Below are 19,626 nucleotides of genomic sequence, written 5' to 3' on the forward strand. Positions count from 1 at the left end.
GTTCACTGATGTGGAATAAACGATCATTCTTGTCATGTAATGAAAATAAAAAACAACATAATTTGAGTTATTTGTGTGCGCTGTCTTTTGTTTCATCTTAAATCTTCAAATGAATTCAAAGTTTAACATCCCCTAAAGAAGTAGCTCAAGTGAGGGGTCAGGGTGTGAGAATGATTCAAAGATTCAAGATTCAAAAAACTTTATTGTCTATCACATTGTGACAGAAAATTACCTTGAGGCTCAACATGAAAACACACAACCATTCACACTAACACTCACATTAGCTCAGTGGTGTCCAAACTTTTTTTCTTGCGTGCCAAAATTGTCGTGTTAGAATCGCTCGCGGGCCACAGGTTTTGTTTTTTAAAATATAGTTTTAAAAATAGTAAGGCTTTGTAGATCAGAATCAAAAGGCTCGCTAAAGAAACCCTTTAATAAAATAAATCAAATATTTAGATTTCTTCGTTCTACTTTATTTGTTTTATTCTCAGAATCAAGCCTGGTGGTTCATGTTTTTGGAAAAGCTTTCTGCATTTAGCTCAGGTCATTAAATGGTTAAACAACAGTCCGCTAGTTTGTAAAAACTTTACATACGTTTTTTTTCATAGTTTACAAAAAAAAATAGTAAAATAGTAAAAGCTGTAGATTTAAAAAAACAACAACAACATGTTACTGAACATTTTCTATTTTAGGAATATTGTTCAGCCCTTGTTAACATGAAAAAGAAAAATAAGATAATGTGCCGATCTTAATCAAGACCTCAAAATCTTCTGATTCTTCATTTGAAGTCACGGGCCGCAAAAAATCCCCTCAAGGGCCGCAAATGGCCCTCGGGCCGCACTTTGGACACCCCTGCATCAGGTCATAAATAACTAAAAGTACCCTAAATAGGTAAAAACACATGCACAGCATTTAAAAAGAAAATTGCCTATTTAGCCTTGTTTAAATACGTATTGCAGTGGGAATAAAAGAGTTTCTTTTTCGCCAGTGGTACTCTAAAACGAGTGGTGAAGGGGGGGTGAAGGGTCCTGAGTGATGCAGACATGTAGCAGATATGTAAAGGTGTGTTGGACAGTTGAAAGAACATCTCAGAGACAGAGACAGAAGGTGTGGTGCATAAACACACATTGTGTTCTTCAGTGCTTGGAGACCAGAAGTGAACAAACCAGCTTCTTACTTGGCAAAAAAAATATTGTTGATTGTTGGTCACACCCTTGTCTTATACGTCTGTTCCTCATACCTCAAGCTAAGGTGGGATAGAAAGTTAGAGGTGAGAAGGGTGTGCTCTGTGGGTGGAGACGGCACTGGGTGGGGATTAACGTGCAAACAACTTTGAGCGCTACGAGGCGGACGGCTCGGGGATCGTGTTCAAGGGGAAGATGCTGGACGTGAGGGCCTGCATGAACGACGAGGGCAGGGCCATAGTCAAACTGGAGCTGTACGACAAGATGGGCAGATGAGTCCCACTGTAATGAAATGTTAACACCAAAACCAGTTCACTGATGTGGAATAAACGATCATTCTTGTCATGTAATGAAAATAAAAAACAACATAATTTGAGTTATTTGTGTGCGCTGTCTTTTGTTTCATCTTAAATCTTCAAATGAATTCAAAGTTTAACATCCCCTAAAGAAGTAGCTCAAGTGAGGGGTCAGGGTGTGAGAATGATTCAAAGATTCAAGATTCAAAAAACTTTATTGTCTATCACATTGTGACAGAAAATTACCTTGAGGCTCAACATGAAAACACACAACCATTCACACTAACACTCACATTAGCTCAGTGGTGTCCAAACTTTTTTTCTTGCGTGCCAAAATTGTCGTGTTAGAATCGCTCGCGGGCCACAGGTTTTGTTTTTTAAAATATAGTTTTAAAAATAGTAAGGCTTTGTAGATCAGAATCAAAAGGCTCGCTAAAGAAACCCTTTAATAAAATAAATCAAATATTTAGATTTCTTTGTTCTACTTTATTTGTTTTATTCTCAGAATCAAGCCTGGTGGTTCATGTTTTTGGAAAAGCTTTCTGCATTTAGCTCAGGTCATTAAATGGTTAAACAACAGTCCGCTAGTTTGTAAAAACTTTACATACGTTTTTTTTCATAGTTTACAAAAAAAAAATAGTAAAATAGTAAAAGCTGTAGATTTAAAAAAACAACATACATGTTACTGAACATTTTCTATTTTAGGAATATTGTTCAGCCCTTGTTAACATGAAAAAGAAAAATAAGATAATGTGCCGATCTTAATCAAGACCTCAAAATCTTCTGATTCTTCATTTGAAGTCACGGGCCGCAAAAAATCCCCTCAAGGGCCGCAAATGGCCCTCGGGCCGCACTTTGGACACCCCTGCATCAGGTCATAAATAACTAAAAGTACCCTAAATAGGTAAAAACACATGAAAGTAACAAGAAAATTGCTTATTTAGCCTTGTTTAAATACGTATTGCAGTGGGAATAAAAGAGTTTCTTTTTCGCCAGTGGTACTCTAAAACGAGTGGTGAAGGGGGGGTGAAGGGTCCTGAGTGATGCAGACATGTAGCAGATATGTAAAGGTATGTTGGACAGTTGAAAGAACATCTCAGAGACAGAGACAGAAGGTGTGGTGCATAAACACACATTGTGTTCTTCAGTGCTTGGAGACCAGAAGTGAACAAACCAGCTTCTTACTTGGCAAAAAAAATATTGTTGATTGTTGGTCACACCCTTGTCTTATACGTCTGTTCCTCATACCTCAAGCTAAGGTGGGATAGAAAGTTAGAGGTGAGAAGGGTGTGCTCTGTGGGTGGAGACGGCACTGGGTGGGGATTAACGTGCAAACATTTCCAACCGTGAACGATCCAAAGAGTGAAGCCAGTGCTTCAAAATCTGGCTTTGCTGAAGTGAGCAGCACACCTCTGATTTCTGACAGGTAAGTCACTTTTATATTTCATGCTCTGCTTCTTTTATCGTCTGGCACCTTTTTAAAAAAAATCAGAGTATACGTTAAAGCTGCTCCACTTTACACTTACTCAACCAGCAGCACTCGGGGCTCTCTTGCAAAAACCTTCCTGGCAACATGAGTGAATCAGCTGAAGCTTTGGCGGCTAACCTCAACAGCCGGAGAAATGTCACCATCGAGATCTCCAACATCACCAACAACTACTGCCTCATCGACCCCAAGTGAGTGCGACACGTTAGGACTAAATGTGAAGCAGAAGACATGCTGAGACGGAGTGAAACTTTGCTTTTGTTTTCATTGATAAATTCATGTGAGAATACGAGTGTAGCTTACCTAATACGAGGGCAATATCTAAAAAAAACAAAGACCCCATGGTGATCCAGTTTTAACCTTTTTTTCCCCTCTTTTTTCTAAAAAGGATTTACATGGACAGTGGCCACTGCCACGTCCCCCCCCAACCCACCATCATCCCAATGAAAACCGAGTTGTGCAACTTCACCAAGACCTCCGCCAAAGCCAGCGGCGCCGTGGGGCTCCTGACCTACGACCTGCTGCAGAAGTCCAGCAACAGGGTGACGGAGAGACTGGTCGTGATGTTCTCCGTGCCGTACGACAACGGCATGTACAAGAACTGGTTCGGCCTGGGGATCTACAGCACCGACAGGGACGTCGACGAGAAGCTGTACAAAGAGATGTACTACAACAAGGAGCAGGTGTACTTTCTGCGGGCCGAGGCCTCGGGCTGCGGCCTCATCTTTAATGGCAGGGACTTGGACTTCATGGCAACCATGTCCCCTTTGGGCCGGTCCATTATGAAGGTAGAGATATGGGACAAGCTGTTCAATCCCCCGATGAGTCAAGGCCCTTACTGAGCCGGGTCGTTCACCAGCAAAATAATCAAATTAGGAAATGCACAACTCTTCTCTTGTACCATCTGTTCATGCAATAAATCACGTCTGATAGAAAACATACATTGTGTCGGTGTTCATTTAAAAGTTCTCTCTCAGGGTAGTCGAGTCCAACGAGTAGAGTGAGTTAGCGTTGGTCTCAATGAGTCATCTGGTGTTAACCTGTATGTTTTTTTCTCCTGTAAACCACAAATTGGGTGTGATGTCTGATGAAATTGTAACAGCCAGACTGGGCTCGGTTGAAGATCTTAAAGACGCTTCACCTCTCGGCTCCTTTTGTTTCTGAACAAGTTTGGATCCGGCTTCCAATTTCCCCATGACCTGGATAACTTAAGAACCTGCACAGACACTTTGCACAGACACTTTTAAAAAAGACAAAACTCTCTGGTTGATCTCTTAAACAGGCGTCATGCAGTAAACAGAGGCTGACACTGAAACAGCAACTTTTATTGCACACGGTCGCCACCTGGTGTTCAAAAGAAGGTACTGCATAGAAGAAGTATTTTTCACACATTGCTACATACCTCTCAGTTCACTGCAAAGACTCGAATCTTACAGTGATATCTCATTACTCTGAATATGAGTTACTGTCACCTGACACATCCAGATAAAGACCCTATTTTAAAACTAAGGCGTGAACTGCTTGTAATAAAACATTTGTTGCAAGTGAATGTTACTTCTGAAGTGTCTAGAATTGAGGTATACCAATAGATAATATAGTGTATCTGATTTCAATGCTCTAAAGAAGTAGTCAAAGTTTTGACGAATAATTAGATGAGTTCACTTGATAAGATTTGAGTTAGGTTGTTTTCTGCAGCAGGAAAAAAGGAGCATGACTTTTCATCTCATGTGCAACAGAACTTTATTAAAACAGCGCTATGTTACATCCATAATCATTTTCAGGGGCCCTGAGCAATAATTGTTAGAGCCATAGAGGACTACAGGTTAATATAAAAATATAATTTGCCCATTAGTATAATTTTGTATTTATATGTTTATAATTAATACGAGTTTTTGCTTTTGAATTTCATAATTAATTTAATTTTTTTATATTTATCACGTATTGAAACATTGTGTGTTTATAAGTGCTGCTGCAAAGTGTTCCTGCTGTTGTAAAGCGCAGCTAATTGGTGTAAATTGCCATGTGGGGTACAGGTGAATAAATACTCAGACGAGAAGACGAGGAGCAACAGTTTTCTGACCAACACGGTTTTAGTTTTCAGTCAAATCCGAGAGGCTTTCTTTTAGTAAACGAGTGATATTTCTAAGAGCTTATTTTGTAACCTGCAATACTTTTTTGAGGAATAAATCTTCTTTTTTTTGTCACTTTAAATCTGCCATCCTTTCATTCATGGTGAATCATTTGAGCCTCTAGAAACACAAAGCCAGTCAAATCTTTGCACAAACACATTGACAACATGTCGGTACTGAAACTTTTCCAGTGTTTGTGCAATTTAGACCGTGTGCAGGAGCTGCTTTTTATTTGTTGGTTGCAAGAAATTACTCAATAATGGTCGCCTTGGACTTCAAATTTTTGTAGCTGTTGTACTGAAACAATTATCAGTAACGTTTGATTTTGTTAAGATTCTGGGATTGTGAAAACCATAGTGTTCATATAGAGAACCAACCCTGAAGTAGCATCGCCATGGCGTCTAATGAGAAGTCCTCCTATGGGATGTTTTCATTGGATTTTGGATCATTACAGAAAAGAATCTCTGAGGCAAACACACGTTTCTGAAGGATAACCTTCACAGATGAACGCCATTTTTATTGTTGTATCTGCAGCATCAGTTTGATCCGGAGCACTGCTCATAAAAGACGTTGACCACAGTATTGAACCGCTCCTTCAGATACAGCTCCAGTGTTTCCAGTGGCATCCGTCTCACATCGTATCCTCTGAACTGTTTTTTGGCAGTTTGGTCGACAGGCACGATCTCCTCGGTGCTGTTGCGGTCGTTTCGTCCGACGGCAGCAAACGTGGGGAACGCGTCCTTCAGTTCCTCCGGGAGGCTGCTGTTGAATCTCGAGCAGCAGTAGGCCGACCACATGTACTCCGGCAAAGCCACGCGATGATTCTTGAGCCAGCGGTCGTCGCTCTGGTACGGGATGATTCCGGTGACTATGTAAGCTTCTCCGAGACAGTAGGCCTCCAGGGCGTTGTTGACGTTCTGCTCCAGGAGTTCCCAGGGCCCGTCGTTGGAGCCGGCCTTCTGGGGGACCACGTTAGTGAGGGTGAACGTGGCGTAGCGGTCCTCGCGGCTGTGGTGGTGAAGGCTGGGGTTCAGGTGGCCTCGAGAGAAGGTGGAGTTAATGTAGTCCGGCTCCACGGCCTGGCTTTCCACCACGTTCTGGTCCAGAGGGCCCGGAGGGAACGGGATCATGTTGCCATCAGCTCCGGGGTAAGCTAACTGTTTATTGGAAGGTGAAAACAAGAGATCGTGTTTTCTACTGTTCTAATAAAGGAAGATTTATTCAATGAAATAAGTTGTTTTTGTTCTGTGGAAACCCAAAACAGTCTAGAACCATGATAACAGATCTCTTAACTTCAGCATAAAGAAGACTTAGTTATAGGCTAAAGTCAGGACGCTAACAAACACAAACAACCTGCAAACATGCTGATGTTCAATATTGACCATTTACCACATGGCGGCCATTTTTCTCTGCCATCATCTCAGGATGTGTGTGAGTGCTTAGCGCTGTCCCGCTGTGTAATTGAGTAGTGCATGAGGGCTCTGATTTGTTGAATTTTTAATGGCAAATTGCGCACTTTCTGTGAATGAGCTTTCTGCAGACTTTCCTGTGGGACTAAACCAAAGACTGTAAATAAAAATGGACGACGCCTGAGTGACGTCACTCATTGGTCTCTGAAAGGCTGCTCTGGAAGTTCTCTATCCACCCATGGACTCCAACCCCGGCCTAAAGTAACAAAGGAGTGATGTCTACCAGGAAAACTCAGGAGGGGTCATTACATTTAAAGAGACACACACACCAAAACGGAGCGTTCTGAGAGAGCTGGTTTATACAGGGTCACAAACCTCCTCTGGTGTTTGATTCATGTTATATTTTGAACAAACAACATGCAAGATGCTGGAGATGGGGCAGGCCTTAAGCCTTCTGACAAACTGCTACAACACAGTAGCTTGCAGTTAGATCCATCACGACCCCCTAATTATGCATAACTCTTCTCCTTCATAAAAATCAAAACAAGTGAGTTATAAAACAATTCACACGATGTACAGTGTGCCGACAAAGACGTTAACTAATCAGATCAAAATGTTTTTTGTACCAGGCTGTAAACATGTTTAAAGGCTTTATATGTGATTTTTTGATCCAGCAGATGTCGCCCTTGAGCACCAGCATGAAACCAAAAGAACTTGCGCTGCATTGTTGTGTTAGCATGCTAATGCTAGCGATCTTTATTATGCTCGTATCTTCACACTGCATGTAAATTTACCTGAAATGAGCGTGATCTAGAAACACAGTTAAGCAGTGAGTACAGTATGTTATTCTTCTTTTCTCTAGTCCCTCAATTAAACAACTTTTATACACGAGGGGAGGAGTCAGCCGGCCGTCTTGGCGATGTAAACAAACTGAAGATAGGACTCTGAAAACTCTGAAAACATCACAGACAGTGGGACTCGGGTGTTACACCCATTGTAGACAGTCATGACTCACAGAGTTATTTTCAGAGGAGATACTTGATTTATATTATATTTAAGTCTGAAAAATCGCTTTAATTTCCGTTGTCAAAACGACCTTTTTCCTATGGGGTGTGTATGTGACCTCTGGGTTTTTTGGAGTCAGCCTCTAGTGGACACTCTAGGAACTGCAGTTTTTACACTTAATAAGCATTGGCTTCATTTTTTAAACACACGTTGACCCTCGGGCTAATCATCATCTTGCTTAGGAAGCTAAAAAAGGCTAGAGCCAGCCCTGCCTATAGCTAGCTAACATTAGGGTTTGCTCACATAACATTTTATTGCAAGAGGAACTGAAATTATGAACCGCACACGATTCTTCACACCATGTTTATATCATGTTGAAAGACCATAAACAGAGGCTCGTTTCTGCATTTTATTATTTGCTGCTTCGGCACTTTGTGAAGGTCAAACACTGTGTGACTATACGCTGTAACTTAGAGAACAAGTCAAACTCGTTGGTAAAACGTAAATAAAATGGTCCTTCTGAACATTTGAAGGACGTGAATCACACTATTTAAACATCCTGACCTGTGGCTCAAACTTCCACGACGCAGTGGGTCTCTTTCCTGCTGGAACGGCGTACAAATATCCAGAGAACCACGGGGAGCGGCGGGGTCGACTGTACAACGTGGCGTAGCGGTACTGGTTCTCATAATGTTGGCAGATCGGGGTCCCGGACAGACCTTTGGGAGGCCAGGACTTGTAGAAAAACTGCAGGCATGGAGCAAAATCCCCAACATCTGCTCCACAAGGGCGCCATCCTCCAGCGAGGACGAGTACGAGGACAGCCACGGCACAGCAACGAGACATCTTGATATGTGACCGTCGCTGGTGAAATCCAGCCATCTCACAGCTTCATGCAGACTCTCTGTGTGACAGGCAGTGAACTCATCAACGAGAGCTCTTCCCCTTTCTAGTGACACATGACGTCTTTGTGAAAGCAGAAGTTGTCTGTCTTTTTTAAAGACAAGAAACCGCTGAAAAGGCTTTTTCATTTCTTTAGGTTTCACTTCAGATTCTAAATCTTCCTTAAAAGAAAGTTAAATTCAGAATCAATAAAACACAACCTTCCCCTCACTAGCTCTGATAATGTAAATCAGTTTGTTGTTACACATTGATCTCCTGAGAAGCAAAAGTATCTTTATTTCACCGCAGTCGTCGATTAAATCGAGCGTTGGATTGTGGACTATACTGTTTTTAAAGCCTCAAGTTTTGAATTCTTGCATTCACCATTTTGGTTCTTTGGAGCCAAATGAGCTCAGTGTTTAAAAAGCGGGTCAAATTGTAAATTCTAACTTGTCAATAAAAGGCAGAAACACCTTAAAGCATGCATCCCATGGTTGATTTAACTTTACATGGGACTATAAGATATAAATCAGTTTTGCAAATCAAGTCTGAATTAAGATCATTTCCTGGTAGATTAGAGGATTAAACTTCATAACCACATTGTGTTCCCGTGCCATGGCAGAGGAAGTGCACAGTACTGAGCACTCACACTGGTCAGACCAACTGGACTTTGGGGGGTCAAACTGGCTTGAGCACAGTATGGATTGCCTCGTGTGAGTGCACCCTAAGAAATAAGGAATCTTATTGAAATATCTGGTTTAATTTGAAGTCGTTCAGTGGACTCCATGCTGCATGGGGGGTGTATGACGTTACTCTGAACACATGGGGAAGTGGAAGAGAAACAGTGTCTGTGCTGCTGTAAAACAGAGGAAAGGGCACACTTATTTATTCTGGGCTTCAAACACTATCATACACAACACCGCCCTCTGCTTGTTTACATTATTTCTCCTGGTACTTCTCGGCAGCTTCCTCCTGACTTCATCATGCAGGTTATGAAAGACTGACTCCAGAGGTTTGGCCGCTACTATGGAGCAGGCTGTGTGAGTGCAGGCCGTGCAGACCAGCGGGGGAACGGGGAGGGGGGATAATTGTGCTTAAGCAAGGTATGGGACAACTTTGCCTAGTGTGAGTGCGCTAAGTGTTGTTCCTGCTTAAAGGGGACATATTATGAAAAATCAACTTTTACAGTGTGTGGGTAACCTGAGTGTCTACTGACCCACAACATGTGAAATAAACCCATCCAGTCGTTTGTTTGTGGTCTGCATAAGTCTTACAACACAGAGAAAAATGCTCTGTTTCAAATGTGCTCTCCTTGTGATGTCACAGTGGGATTCTGGTAAAAACAATATAATCAACAATCATTGTCTTGCTGTTGTGTTCACAGGATGAATGCAAGTCCCAAACTGCCACAAGAAACAACAACAACCAAATACTCAACTTCATAAAAAAAACTGAATCAAAGAATCAAACATGTTTAAGTACTCAGGGTCTTGGAACTTCCCTTTTCTAAACAAAATAGTTCTGCAGGATGAGTTCATTGTGCAGACCACAGCAGGCCCTATGATTTACACAAAAAAAATGTTTTGGGAAAATATTGTGTTACATCACTATGTGTGTGTGTGTGTGTGTGTGTGTGTGTGTGTGTGTGTGTGTGTGTGTGTGTGTGTGTGTGTGTGTGCGTGTGCATGTGTGTGTGTTTGTGTGTGTGGTCCTTTCTAAGTGTGAATGCAGCACAGAGACAGGGGCGGGCTCTGTGGGAAAACAGTTTCTCTCTCCTCCCCTTTCAAAATACACGCATACATCTAAAGTCCACTTGTTGAGCCCCCTCCCCCTGCTAACCACACTTCCTTATGTAACACAGTAATCAGGTTTGCAGTTTAAATTCTGGTGCATTCAGGCGCTGGGCTTCACATTTCTCCACTGACGCAGAGATTTAAGGTAAGTTGCAGCTCTCCTCACTTCTGAAATGCCTGCACGCCTTTGTAGGGAAAGAAGAGACTCTGATTTGTTGACACTAACTTGTGCAGGAATCTCTTGATCGTGGCTGATCCATATTCAGCAGTGCATAATGTTAGATTCCTCCTTTTTTAACTCCTAACAGCAGACACACAGGGAGGAAATCTGACACTCCAGGGCACGTTTCCTCCGGCATGTTATGATTAGAGACTCTGCTGAGTGTTGTGGGTCTGTGGGGGAGTCCCTTCTGAACACAGATGAGGAGATTTAAAAAGTATAAAACCACCAGGCTCAGTCTGTGATTTAATTTCTCTGGACTTTGATCTGTTAAGGAAACTTTTTGGTCACTTTTGATACTTGTTTGCGTCCCTCTGTTTGCAGAATAAACCATGAAGAAAATGAGCTAAACAAGTCATAGTTATAAGAACGAGGCTCTGAAGGATGGCAAAAAGCAAGAGCTGAACTTTGATTTTGCTTCTCTTTTGTTTGCTTCTTATTGGATAGTTTCAGCAGTGAGAATGAAGAGAAGTGAATAGTATTTATTGTAATGCAAACAATGGCAGGAAACCTCGCTTTGCTCTCTCTTCTGCAGAGCTTCTAATCATTCAGAAACTTGATCCACCCGCTTGTTAACCAAATGAATATTCACTGTCTGATAAGATAAATTATATTTTATTGTTTTCAAAGGGACATTTTTCCTGGACTCTGTCCTGCAATTAAAAGAGAATTAAAAAATAAAATACATGAATAGATATCATACAAAACATTTCCACATTTACATAAGAACACCTTCCTGCAGCAGTAACATACTGGCATATTGCGCAGCCCCTGGGCACATCCTATATTATCTGTTATTCAGAGTATTAACTGACTTTGGCACAAATGAATGTTTGTAGCCGGTTCAGACCTTTTGAGGCTTGACCTTGTGAGGAGAAGATTAAAATGTCACACAGTTATAAACATATTTTTTTTTTGCAAACATCCAGAGAAAGATTCAAACAGTGGTCAATATTCCTGCACTCAGTCATGCTGCTAGCAACACAAAATATATCCAATATAAAGTTTTGTTAGTATTCAAATCAAATCCAATATGGAGATTTGAAAACTTTTGCATGCAGCTAAACAAAGAGATAAGCTTTTGTGTTTGAGTTTAATAAATTATTAACTTGACTTTATTGCTTTATCTTTGTGTTGGCTACGAGAAAATGTTTGATAAAGTTGAAGGTGTTCAGAAGATTTAGGAAACTCTATATTTGGTTTGTCTTGTTGCTTTTGTGCTGATTTGTTCTCATATTGTCTCAGAATATTTCTTGACATAGCTTTTTATTTAAAGTATGCTGATGTGAGCGTGTAAAATCAGAAAAGTTCCTAACAATATGTAGGTACAGCCTTAGGCCTAGTGTTTTGAAAAAGCGTCTTTTTTCCGAGAGCTCTGCCTTTTTTGTGCGGCCGCTTCAAGCGCTCAATTGAAAATCGCTTTTAACTTTTCAGAAAGGTGGTTGACGTCACCGGCCCTCTTATCCAAATGTATGAAATACTCTGAAGTTTTGGGATCGGGAAATAAAACGATCTAAAATGAAAACCATTAAAGTAAAAAGTAACGGAGCAGTGTTGGTCATACAGCGGCCATTGTCAACAGACTGTTGCCATAGAGACAGGACAGAACATGCAGCCTACAAACGCTTCATGCAAGAGCGTCAGAGCGCACAGCCAGCGCTTTTCTGGCCGGAAAAAATGCTAGGTGGACACACGGCCTAAGTGTCTGTAGTGGTGTTTTAGTCCATGTTCTTTTTTTTATTTTAATTACCAGTTTATTTCAGCATCATTTTAAGTCATCCATGTTTGTGTGTTTCTTTTCCACAGGCTGTAACCATGGGGTGCATCCCAGGAGTTCCAGCCTTGCTTCTAATTCTGAGCGTTTCCCTCCTGACTTGTCCCAGCGTTCAGGGCGGGAAGATTCTGGTGTTCCCGGTTGACGGCAGCCACTGGGTCAACATGAACCTGCTGATCCAGAACCTCCACACAAGAGGCCACGAGGTCACTGTGGTGCGCACGTCCACCAGCTGGTATGTCAAAGAGAACGCTCCACATTACCGCTCCATTACCATCACCCTACCGGCCGCCATCGTCATAGAGGAGGAGGACTTCTTTGTTAGCTTTCTGGTCAAGATGCTGGAGATTAAGAAAGCGGGGGCATCGCCTATAGCCTTTATAAACTTCTACTGGGAAATGTTGAGTTCGCTGTCAGATATCCACAAACAAGCCAGCCTGGTGGGGGTAGAAATACTTGAGAACAAGACTCTACTGCAGAGTATTCGGGACACTCAGTTTGACATGGTTCTTATTGACCCAGGTTTGCCTGTTGGAGTTCTTGTGGCTCATGAACTGAAGCTGCCAACTGTTTTTAATGTGCGATGGATCACCAGTGGAGAGGGACATTTTGTGGTGGCTCCATCTCCAACATCCTATGTTCCAACTGCAGGATATGCCGCACCTACCGACATGACCTTTTCGGAAAGAGTCCAGAACTTGTTGTTCTATCTCCTCAACACATGCATTGACAAATTTGTAGTATGCCCTCACTATGATAGACTGGCAGCCAGATACTTTGGTCCTGATGTGAACTTCTATCACCTTCTCCAAGGCGCGGACATGTGGCTCATGAGGGTGGACTTTGTCTTTGAATTCCCGAGACCCACCATGCCAAACATCGCCTACATCGGCGGCTTTCAGTGTAAGCCTTCTCAGGCTTTGTCGTCAGAGCTGGAGGAGTTTGTGCAAAGTTCAGGAGAGCACGGATTCATCCTCATGTCTCTTGGCACACTGGTAAAAGGTCTACCCATAGAAATCACTTCTGAAATTGCCGCTGCTTTTGCCCAAATTCCTCAAAAGGTCATATGGAGACATGTTGGTGAACCACCAAAAACTTTGGGCAACAACACCCTGCTGGTGAAGTGGATGCCCCAGAATGATCTCTTGGGTCACCCAAAGGCCAGAGCCTTTGTGGCCCATGGTGGCACCAATGGAGTCTACGAGGCCATCTACCACGGCGTACCAATCATAGGCATACCGCTTCTGTTCGACCAGTTCGAGAACATTTTGAGATTAGAGGCACGAGGAGCCGCCAAGTCTCTGGATGCATCCAAACTCACAAGCCAGGACTTTCTAGAAACGATACAAGAAGTTCTTCACAATCCGTCTTACAGAAATAACATGAAACGCCTCTCTTCTCTCCATCAGGACACGCCAATGCATCCTCTGGAAACCGCCATTTACTGGATCGAGTTTGTTATCAGGCACAAAGGAGCTGCACATTTACGCACTGAGTCTTATAAGATGCCTTGGTACGCTTACTACTCTGTGGATGTCGTGGGCTTTTTAGTGGCAATCTTGTTGATTTTTATAGCCGCTGTGGTGGGAACGATACGGTTCCTTTGCCTCAGACTCTGCAGGAGCAGAAAACCAAAGCAGGAGTAGTTACTGACTCTGCACGCCAAAAGACTTCAAATCAACATGCCATCTTATAGTATAGAGCCGTCCATGATTTATATTCTTAGCCGTGGTAGCAGCTTTGCTCCAGGGAAGTGTTGGCCGTTTAGTTAGGATGAGTGTATAAAAGCTGTTTTAGTCAAGAACTAGAGAAGAAGAAGAAGAACATACTCACTGATTATTTGGATGTTAGTAAGAGTTTTTAGATCACGCTCATTCTGTGTCAGTTTACATGAAATGTGAAGCTACGAGCTAACTAAAGAGCGCTAACATTAGCATGCTAACACAACAATGCAGCTCAAGGCAAGGACAATTTTGTCATCCGCTTGCGCTAAACTGCTTCGTGCAATCGTGAGGGGAGAGGGGTTGGAGGTGTGTCTCTGGAGGAGGGCGGAGGCTTCAGTGGAGGAGGCGTGGCCAAACAGCAGTTTGTTTTGGTTTCATGCTGGAGCTCAAGGGCGACATCTACTGGATCAAAAAGTTGCACATTCTTCCTTTTAATGTTCCCGACTTAAATATCTCAACAGCTATTGAATTTACTGTTTTTGTTGGTCCATGTGGTTGGCACTATGAAGAAATTTCACACACAATCAACATATACTGTACACTAACACATACACCAAATGATCAAAGTTAGTCAATACTATGATTTTTTTTTTTAACTGTCTGTCTGTTCCACCACTGTGACAGCGAATCATGCATTTTAGTTTGCACTATTTTAAAAGTTTTAAAATGTCCTAATGACATTTTAAAAGATGAAAAATAAACACATTTATATGTCTTGTTTTTTTTAATGTGAAGATCAACATGTTTAAATAAATGTTGCACCATTGTTTTGTACTGTAATGAGAATGTAGTCCGACAAAGTTGTTTTTTATATGAATAAAGAAATACTTTAGGACACATTTTTGGCAGATATTGTTTATTTCCAGAAAAACAGCAATGATCTGACTGAAGATCTCTATTAACATGTTCTATGACACATTTTAAACGTCCCATCGATGAATTATTAGCTGACAAATACCTATAGTTTGTGGGCTACATGGTGCTGCAGTGGTTAGCCTCACAGCGAGGAGGTTCCTGGTTTGAATCCCCGTCTGACAGGAGCCTCTCTGTGGAGTCTGCATGTTCTCCCCGTGCATGTGTGGGTTCTCTCCTCTCTTCCTCCCACAGTCCAAAGACATGCTCATTAGGTTAACTGGTGACTCTAAAACTTCAAAATAACTTCATATTTCTTTATTTACAAAATGAAATGAGATATGAAAAAATGTTCCCGGTCATCCTACACGTCCTTTTCACAGATCCATCCGTAAGGTTTCTTACAGGAGCCATCCATCCACGATGTGAGCGCGTTTTCACTGGTGTCAATGTGCCCGCAGTCTTCTCCTAAAGGGTCTTCCTGCCTCCAGTCGTCAGGCTCAGTCCCGATCCCTGGTCTGCTCAGCCAGTACCTGGAGGGAAACAGAGGGAGCAGGTGTGTGTTACATCATCCTTACTTTATGTTCATTCAGAGTTACTAAAGCAAGAGACACATTTGTCCTTCGGTGCCTTGCTCAAGGCCGCCTCACCTCGGCAGTGCTCAGGAAGTGAGCTGGCACCTCTCCAGCTACCAGACCAACTTCCAGACTTGAAACGGAAACCCTCCGGTTCCTGAGTCCTGACAGACTGAGTTACCGCCGCCCCATTAAGAAAATTTCCTTAAATTTGCTTAATGATTAAATCATTTTACAATCCAGTTTTGTTGCTCCAGTTGGCGCGAGTAAGAAAATGTACATTTAGAGAAGGTTAGAGAGAAGTTGTCACACAGGATGCTGCTTGTCAACAGGCAAGGCAGGCAACTGCTCGGGGCCCCAGACCAGTAGGGGGCCCCAGAGGGCTCACAAACCTTGAACCGAAGCAGCAACACAAAATGTGCAAATTTTTATAAAGACAGTAGGAAAAACAAACATATTGATGACCTGTCGCGACCAACCATTGGTCCTGCAGAGGGGGGGCAGGGGCCTTCTCCATTGCAGCTCCCACCCTCTAGAACTCACTCCCAAAAACCATCACAGACCCCCCCCCCCCCCCCCCCCCCATTCTTCACCTTCAAGAAACCCCTAAAAAATCACATTGCCTACAACCACTAACAAACCCTGTTCTCATCCTCCTTCTACATTATTTCTTTGTTTTTCTGTTTTGTTGTTGTTCTTTGTTAAGCATCTTTGAGTACTTAAAAAAGTCTAATGCATTATTATTTTTCTTAATATTGTCCTTGTTCTTTGACTTACTGTCTGTTTGCAGTAACCGAGCTGCCGTCCACCCAGCTCCATTCCCCCTCCACCTCTGCGTCCGTCATCCCGATCCACAGCATGGAGCCGCTCTGCTGGAGAGCCCGGCTGCTCTCAAAGATAAACATCTAAAAAAGACACAGAGATGATTCATATAGAAACGTTTTTCTCCTTACCGTGGTGTAAGTTTCATGTTTTCTTTCTGTTTTAACCCACCAACCTGTTCAGGGTCGCTGTTGATGACGAGCAGGTCGCCCCCTTGCGTCTGGCACCAGGCTCTGCTGGAGCTCCAGGTGAGCGTGCGGGAGGAGAAGAAGTAACACTTGTTCTCAAAGAGTCTCCAGCTCTCCGGGCACCTTCTGCAATTTCGTTCTGTGGATTAAAAAAAAGAACACTTTAGTAAGTCATAGAGCAACAACAATTCCCATTTAAAGTTGAAAGCAACTGAATCATGTTTAAACCCTTTGGAGGACATGAGGTGATTGGTCAAGTTTGCAGAGACGTTTCAAGGCAGTGAAAAACTTCCTGGAAAGACTGGTTTAGAGTTGTACCTTTAGTCCTGTGATTGACCACGGGGCAGTAGAGGTCCAGGGCGTGGTAGGCCTCCCGCATTGCCGCCGTTCGATTCATCTCGTTCCTCGCGCTCTCCTCTCGCTCGGCCGCTTCCCGCCTCTCCTCCATCAACACGCTGCTCAGGTTCTGCTTCTGCTCCTGCAGCTCTGTCACTCTCTCCTGAAGCTGTGCGTTGTGCTCCTCACAGTCCTCCCTCGCCAGAGCTGCTAAACTCTCACTCATATTTTTAACCTCTCCTTGAAGCTCGTTGTTGATTTCCACCAGTTCCTGATTCTTCTCCTTCACCTGAATCAGCTCGTCCCTCAGGAGGTCGACCGTCTCAGACGCTCGCTGTTTCTCCTCCTCGCTCTGGCTGACGGAGGCGTCCAGGCGACTGATGGTCTCAGACATGTTCAGCTCCTTCTCCTCCTGCTCCGCTGTGAACTGGACCAGTCGCTCCTGCTCTTGCGTGAGTTGTAGATTTGCAGAAGTCAAATTGGAAATCTTCTCGGTTAACTCGGTTCTTTCAGAACTCAGAGCTCGATTGACGGAGAGAAGTTTGTGTGAAGTCCTGTTGAGGAATTTGTTCTGCTCCTTCAAAACGTCTTTTTCTTTTTTCAGTTCAGTGTTGGCTTCAGTGAGAGAGTGGTGACTCTCGCTGATGTTCTGGTACTCAAAGAGGAGGCTTTTCCGGTCTGGCTTGCCGTCTGACTCCCCGTTATCTGAAATAAGAACAAATGAGAACAGGAGCATGTCTGTGAGTGTAACTCCAGCAGAGGACTTCAAAAAGAAACATTACATAGAGGTGAAGCTGCAGAGTTTGGATTCTGTTTTCCTTTTCAATCAGTCAATCATTTTTTGTATAAGTGTCATCTCTTTTAAGTCCCTTCTTCTTAAGACACACTTTCCTGTTTTTTGTTGATTTTAAATTGTTACTATTTTCACTTTTTAGAATTCCTTTAAAAGAATTGTATGTATTTTACAGTTCATTTAAAACAGGATTTTATATTTTTATTCCTTAATCTTGCCTTGTTTGACTTGCCTGTTTTTATTATTTGGGTAACTAGTTTTTGAAAAGTGCTCTATAAATAAAGATTATTATTATTATTATTATATTATTATTATCATTATTATCTCGAGATGCTTTACAAAAGAGCAGGTAAAGACCTTAAAGAAAATGGGACAGGGGGAGATGGGATTAGATGCAGGATTTCTCCTTTGTATTCCAAACACTGTGTTAAAATGTTCAAAGAAGGGGCGCTGATCATCTAGTGGTTAAGATGTGCCCGTGTACGACGGCCTTCCTCAAACAGGTCGAACCTGCAGATCTTTTCCCAGCGTGTCATTCCCCACTCTCTCACTCTTTCTCTCTCTCTCTCTCTCTCTCTCTCTCTCTCTCTCTCTCTCTCCCTGGTTTCCAGATCTATCCAAACTGCCCCTGCCTCAGAGGCTTAAAACCCCAAAATTAAGAAATTGCTCAAAGGGGACTTTCCTTTCAACAACACAGCCATGTTGAGCTTCTGTCAGTAATTTACTGTATACTTACACAAAACAGAAAGTGCGACGCAGGTCACAAACAGAGACAGGCAGAGTGTTGAGAGCGTGGCCGTCCGACAGAACAGGGGACAGGACGCTTTTTTCCCCGTGCAGAAACAAGTTGCAGCTAAAAAAAAAAAAGGAACACACACAACAAACAATCATTATGTGACATATTGTAATACTGATGAATTAATATGTGTGGGTTATCCTTTAGCAGAAGAAATTCAAAGCATCTCTTAATCCAATAAAATGTCAAAAATGTGTTTATTTAAACAAGAGAATTTTAATCTGATTTAAAGGAGCAGTGTGTAACTCTGACACCTAGTGTTTAAAAAGGGTACTGCAGTCTAAATTCTAAACATTGTAGAGAGCTGTCTCCCCCCCCCCCTCCTCTCTAGAGTGGATGCTCACACAGGTCACCATGTGGTGGACTCTGAAGCTTCAGTGTTTATCCAGCTCTGCATGGGTCTGTAAACCTTTCTGTGTTCTAACCTCTCTCCATTTTTCAAAAGCATCTCCAATATTGATCCTAGTTTGAGCACGTTTCTGCTCGTGGAGCTTATTAGAAACATGCAGAGGCTTTTTAGGTCGGGTACAATCACTTCTATCTGAACCAGTTCTCTTGACCCGCTTCCATCGCTGCAACACCTGTTGACCTGATAACTGCTCTCATATCTGGCAAACTGAGGGGTGTCCAAAACGGCCGTGTATGGGGGTCGCCTTAAAAGCGCCTACCTACTCTGGTCCAAACAAATCCAGAGCATTCAGGAGCAGAATCTAAAGTTAGAAGGAGGACATACTGGCTGCTGCATTGTTGTCAGAGAAGCCAGCACTTCAACATGTTTCCTTAATGATCATTTTTATGAGCACTTTATGGTGCAGCAGTAGATGTAGATAATCTATCCTAGCAGCTATTTAATGTGTTATAAACCTCGTATTGTAACATTCACTCACACATGTCCTGCTCCTGCTTGGCTGAAGTCACTGAGTTCGATCCAGAGGTGTGATGATTAATCCGGGGGAGCAAATGATGACCGACCATTTTACCTGCACAGAATGATCGTGCTATAAGGATTACAACAAGCAGCATCACTCCATCACAAGCTGTTTGATAACTAACGCAATAAAAATGTGTAACTGAAACTATCTATCCCTAAAGATCGAACAGAGATCTAAGAATGTATCGGTATCAGATTATTTTTTCTCCTATAAATATATCAGTATCGGCCCTAAAAAAATCTCATATCCGACACTTAAGCACAATCTTGAGTTTTTGTTGATTGCTGTATAACTCGTAATTTTAAATCAATTCAAAATAGTGTTTTTTACTTCTCTTAATTCATTAAAAAACACACGACCATGTTAAAAACTAAGGCAGCTTGTTGTAGATTAAAGCACCTAGCAGTATACCGGCTGTGTTTCACTTCAT

The 19,626-nt window shown here is 42.4% G+C and overlaps 4 protein-coding genes across 5 annotated transcripts in view; 3 read left to right on the top strand and 1 right to left on the bottom strand.

Moving 5' to 3' along the window:
• Nucleotides 1–66, top strand: part of LOC132955164 (DELTA-thalatoxin-Avl1a-like) — a 3,032-nt gene extending 2,966 nt beyond the window's left edge. For both annotated transcript variants that reach the window (XM_061027917.1, XM_061027916.1), the window contains exon 3: nt 1–66. This exon is cut by the window's left edge and continues 464 nt beyond it. The gene's annotated coding sequence lies outside the window, so the exon portion shown is untranslated.
• Nucleotides 67–2,765: 2,699 nt separating this feature from the next.
• LOC132955052 (DELTA-actitoxin-Afr1a-like) lies at nt 2,766–3,907 on the top strand. The gene is made up of 3 exons (XM_061027679.1): nt 2,766–2,906; nt 3,015–3,157; nt 3,355–3,907. The coding sequence occupies exons 2-3, from the start codon at nt 3,054–3,056 to the stop codon at nt 3,806–3,808; spliced, it is 558 nt and encodes a 185-aa protein (XP_060883662.1). The 5' UTR covers nt 2,766–2,906; nt 3,015–3,053; the 3' UTR covers nt 3,809–3,907.
• A 374-nt stretch (nt 3,908–4,281) lies between these two features.
• On the bottom strand, nt 4,282–8,439 carry LOC132955051 (endonuclease domain-containing 1 protein-like). Its single transcript, XM_061027678.1, has 2 exons — nt 8,074–8,439; nt 4,282–6,252 (listed from the first exon to the last, which is right to left on the bottom strand). Exons 1-2 carry the CDS (start codon nt 8,389–8,391, stop codon nt 5,632–5,634), a joined length of 939 nt encoding a protein of 312 aa, XP_060883661.1. The 5' UTR covers nt 8,392–8,439; the 3' UTR covers nt 4,282–5,631.
• A 1,745-nt stretch (nt 8,440–10,184) lies between these two features.
• Nucleotides 10,185–14,739, top strand: LOC132955050 (UDP-glucuronosyltransferase 2B31-like). Its single transcript, XM_061027677.1, has 2 exons — nt 10,185–10,329; nt 12,211–14,739. Exon 2 carries the CDS (start codon nt 12,220–12,222, stop codon nt 13,822–13,824), a length of 1,605 nt encoding a protein of 534 aa, XP_060883660.1. The 5' UTR covers nt 10,185–10,329; nt 12,211–12,219; the 3' UTR covers nt 13,825–14,739.
• The last annotated feature ends 4,887 nt before the right edge of the window (nt 14,740–19,626 follow it).

This window comes from Labrus mixtus, chromosome 21 (genome assembly GCF_963584025.1).
Source record: "Labrus mixtus chromosome 21, fLabMix1.1, whole genome shotgun sequence".
Taxonomy (NCBI): domain Eukaryota; kingdom Metazoa; phylum Chordata; class Actinopteri; order Labriformes; family Labridae; genus Labrus; species Labrus mixtus.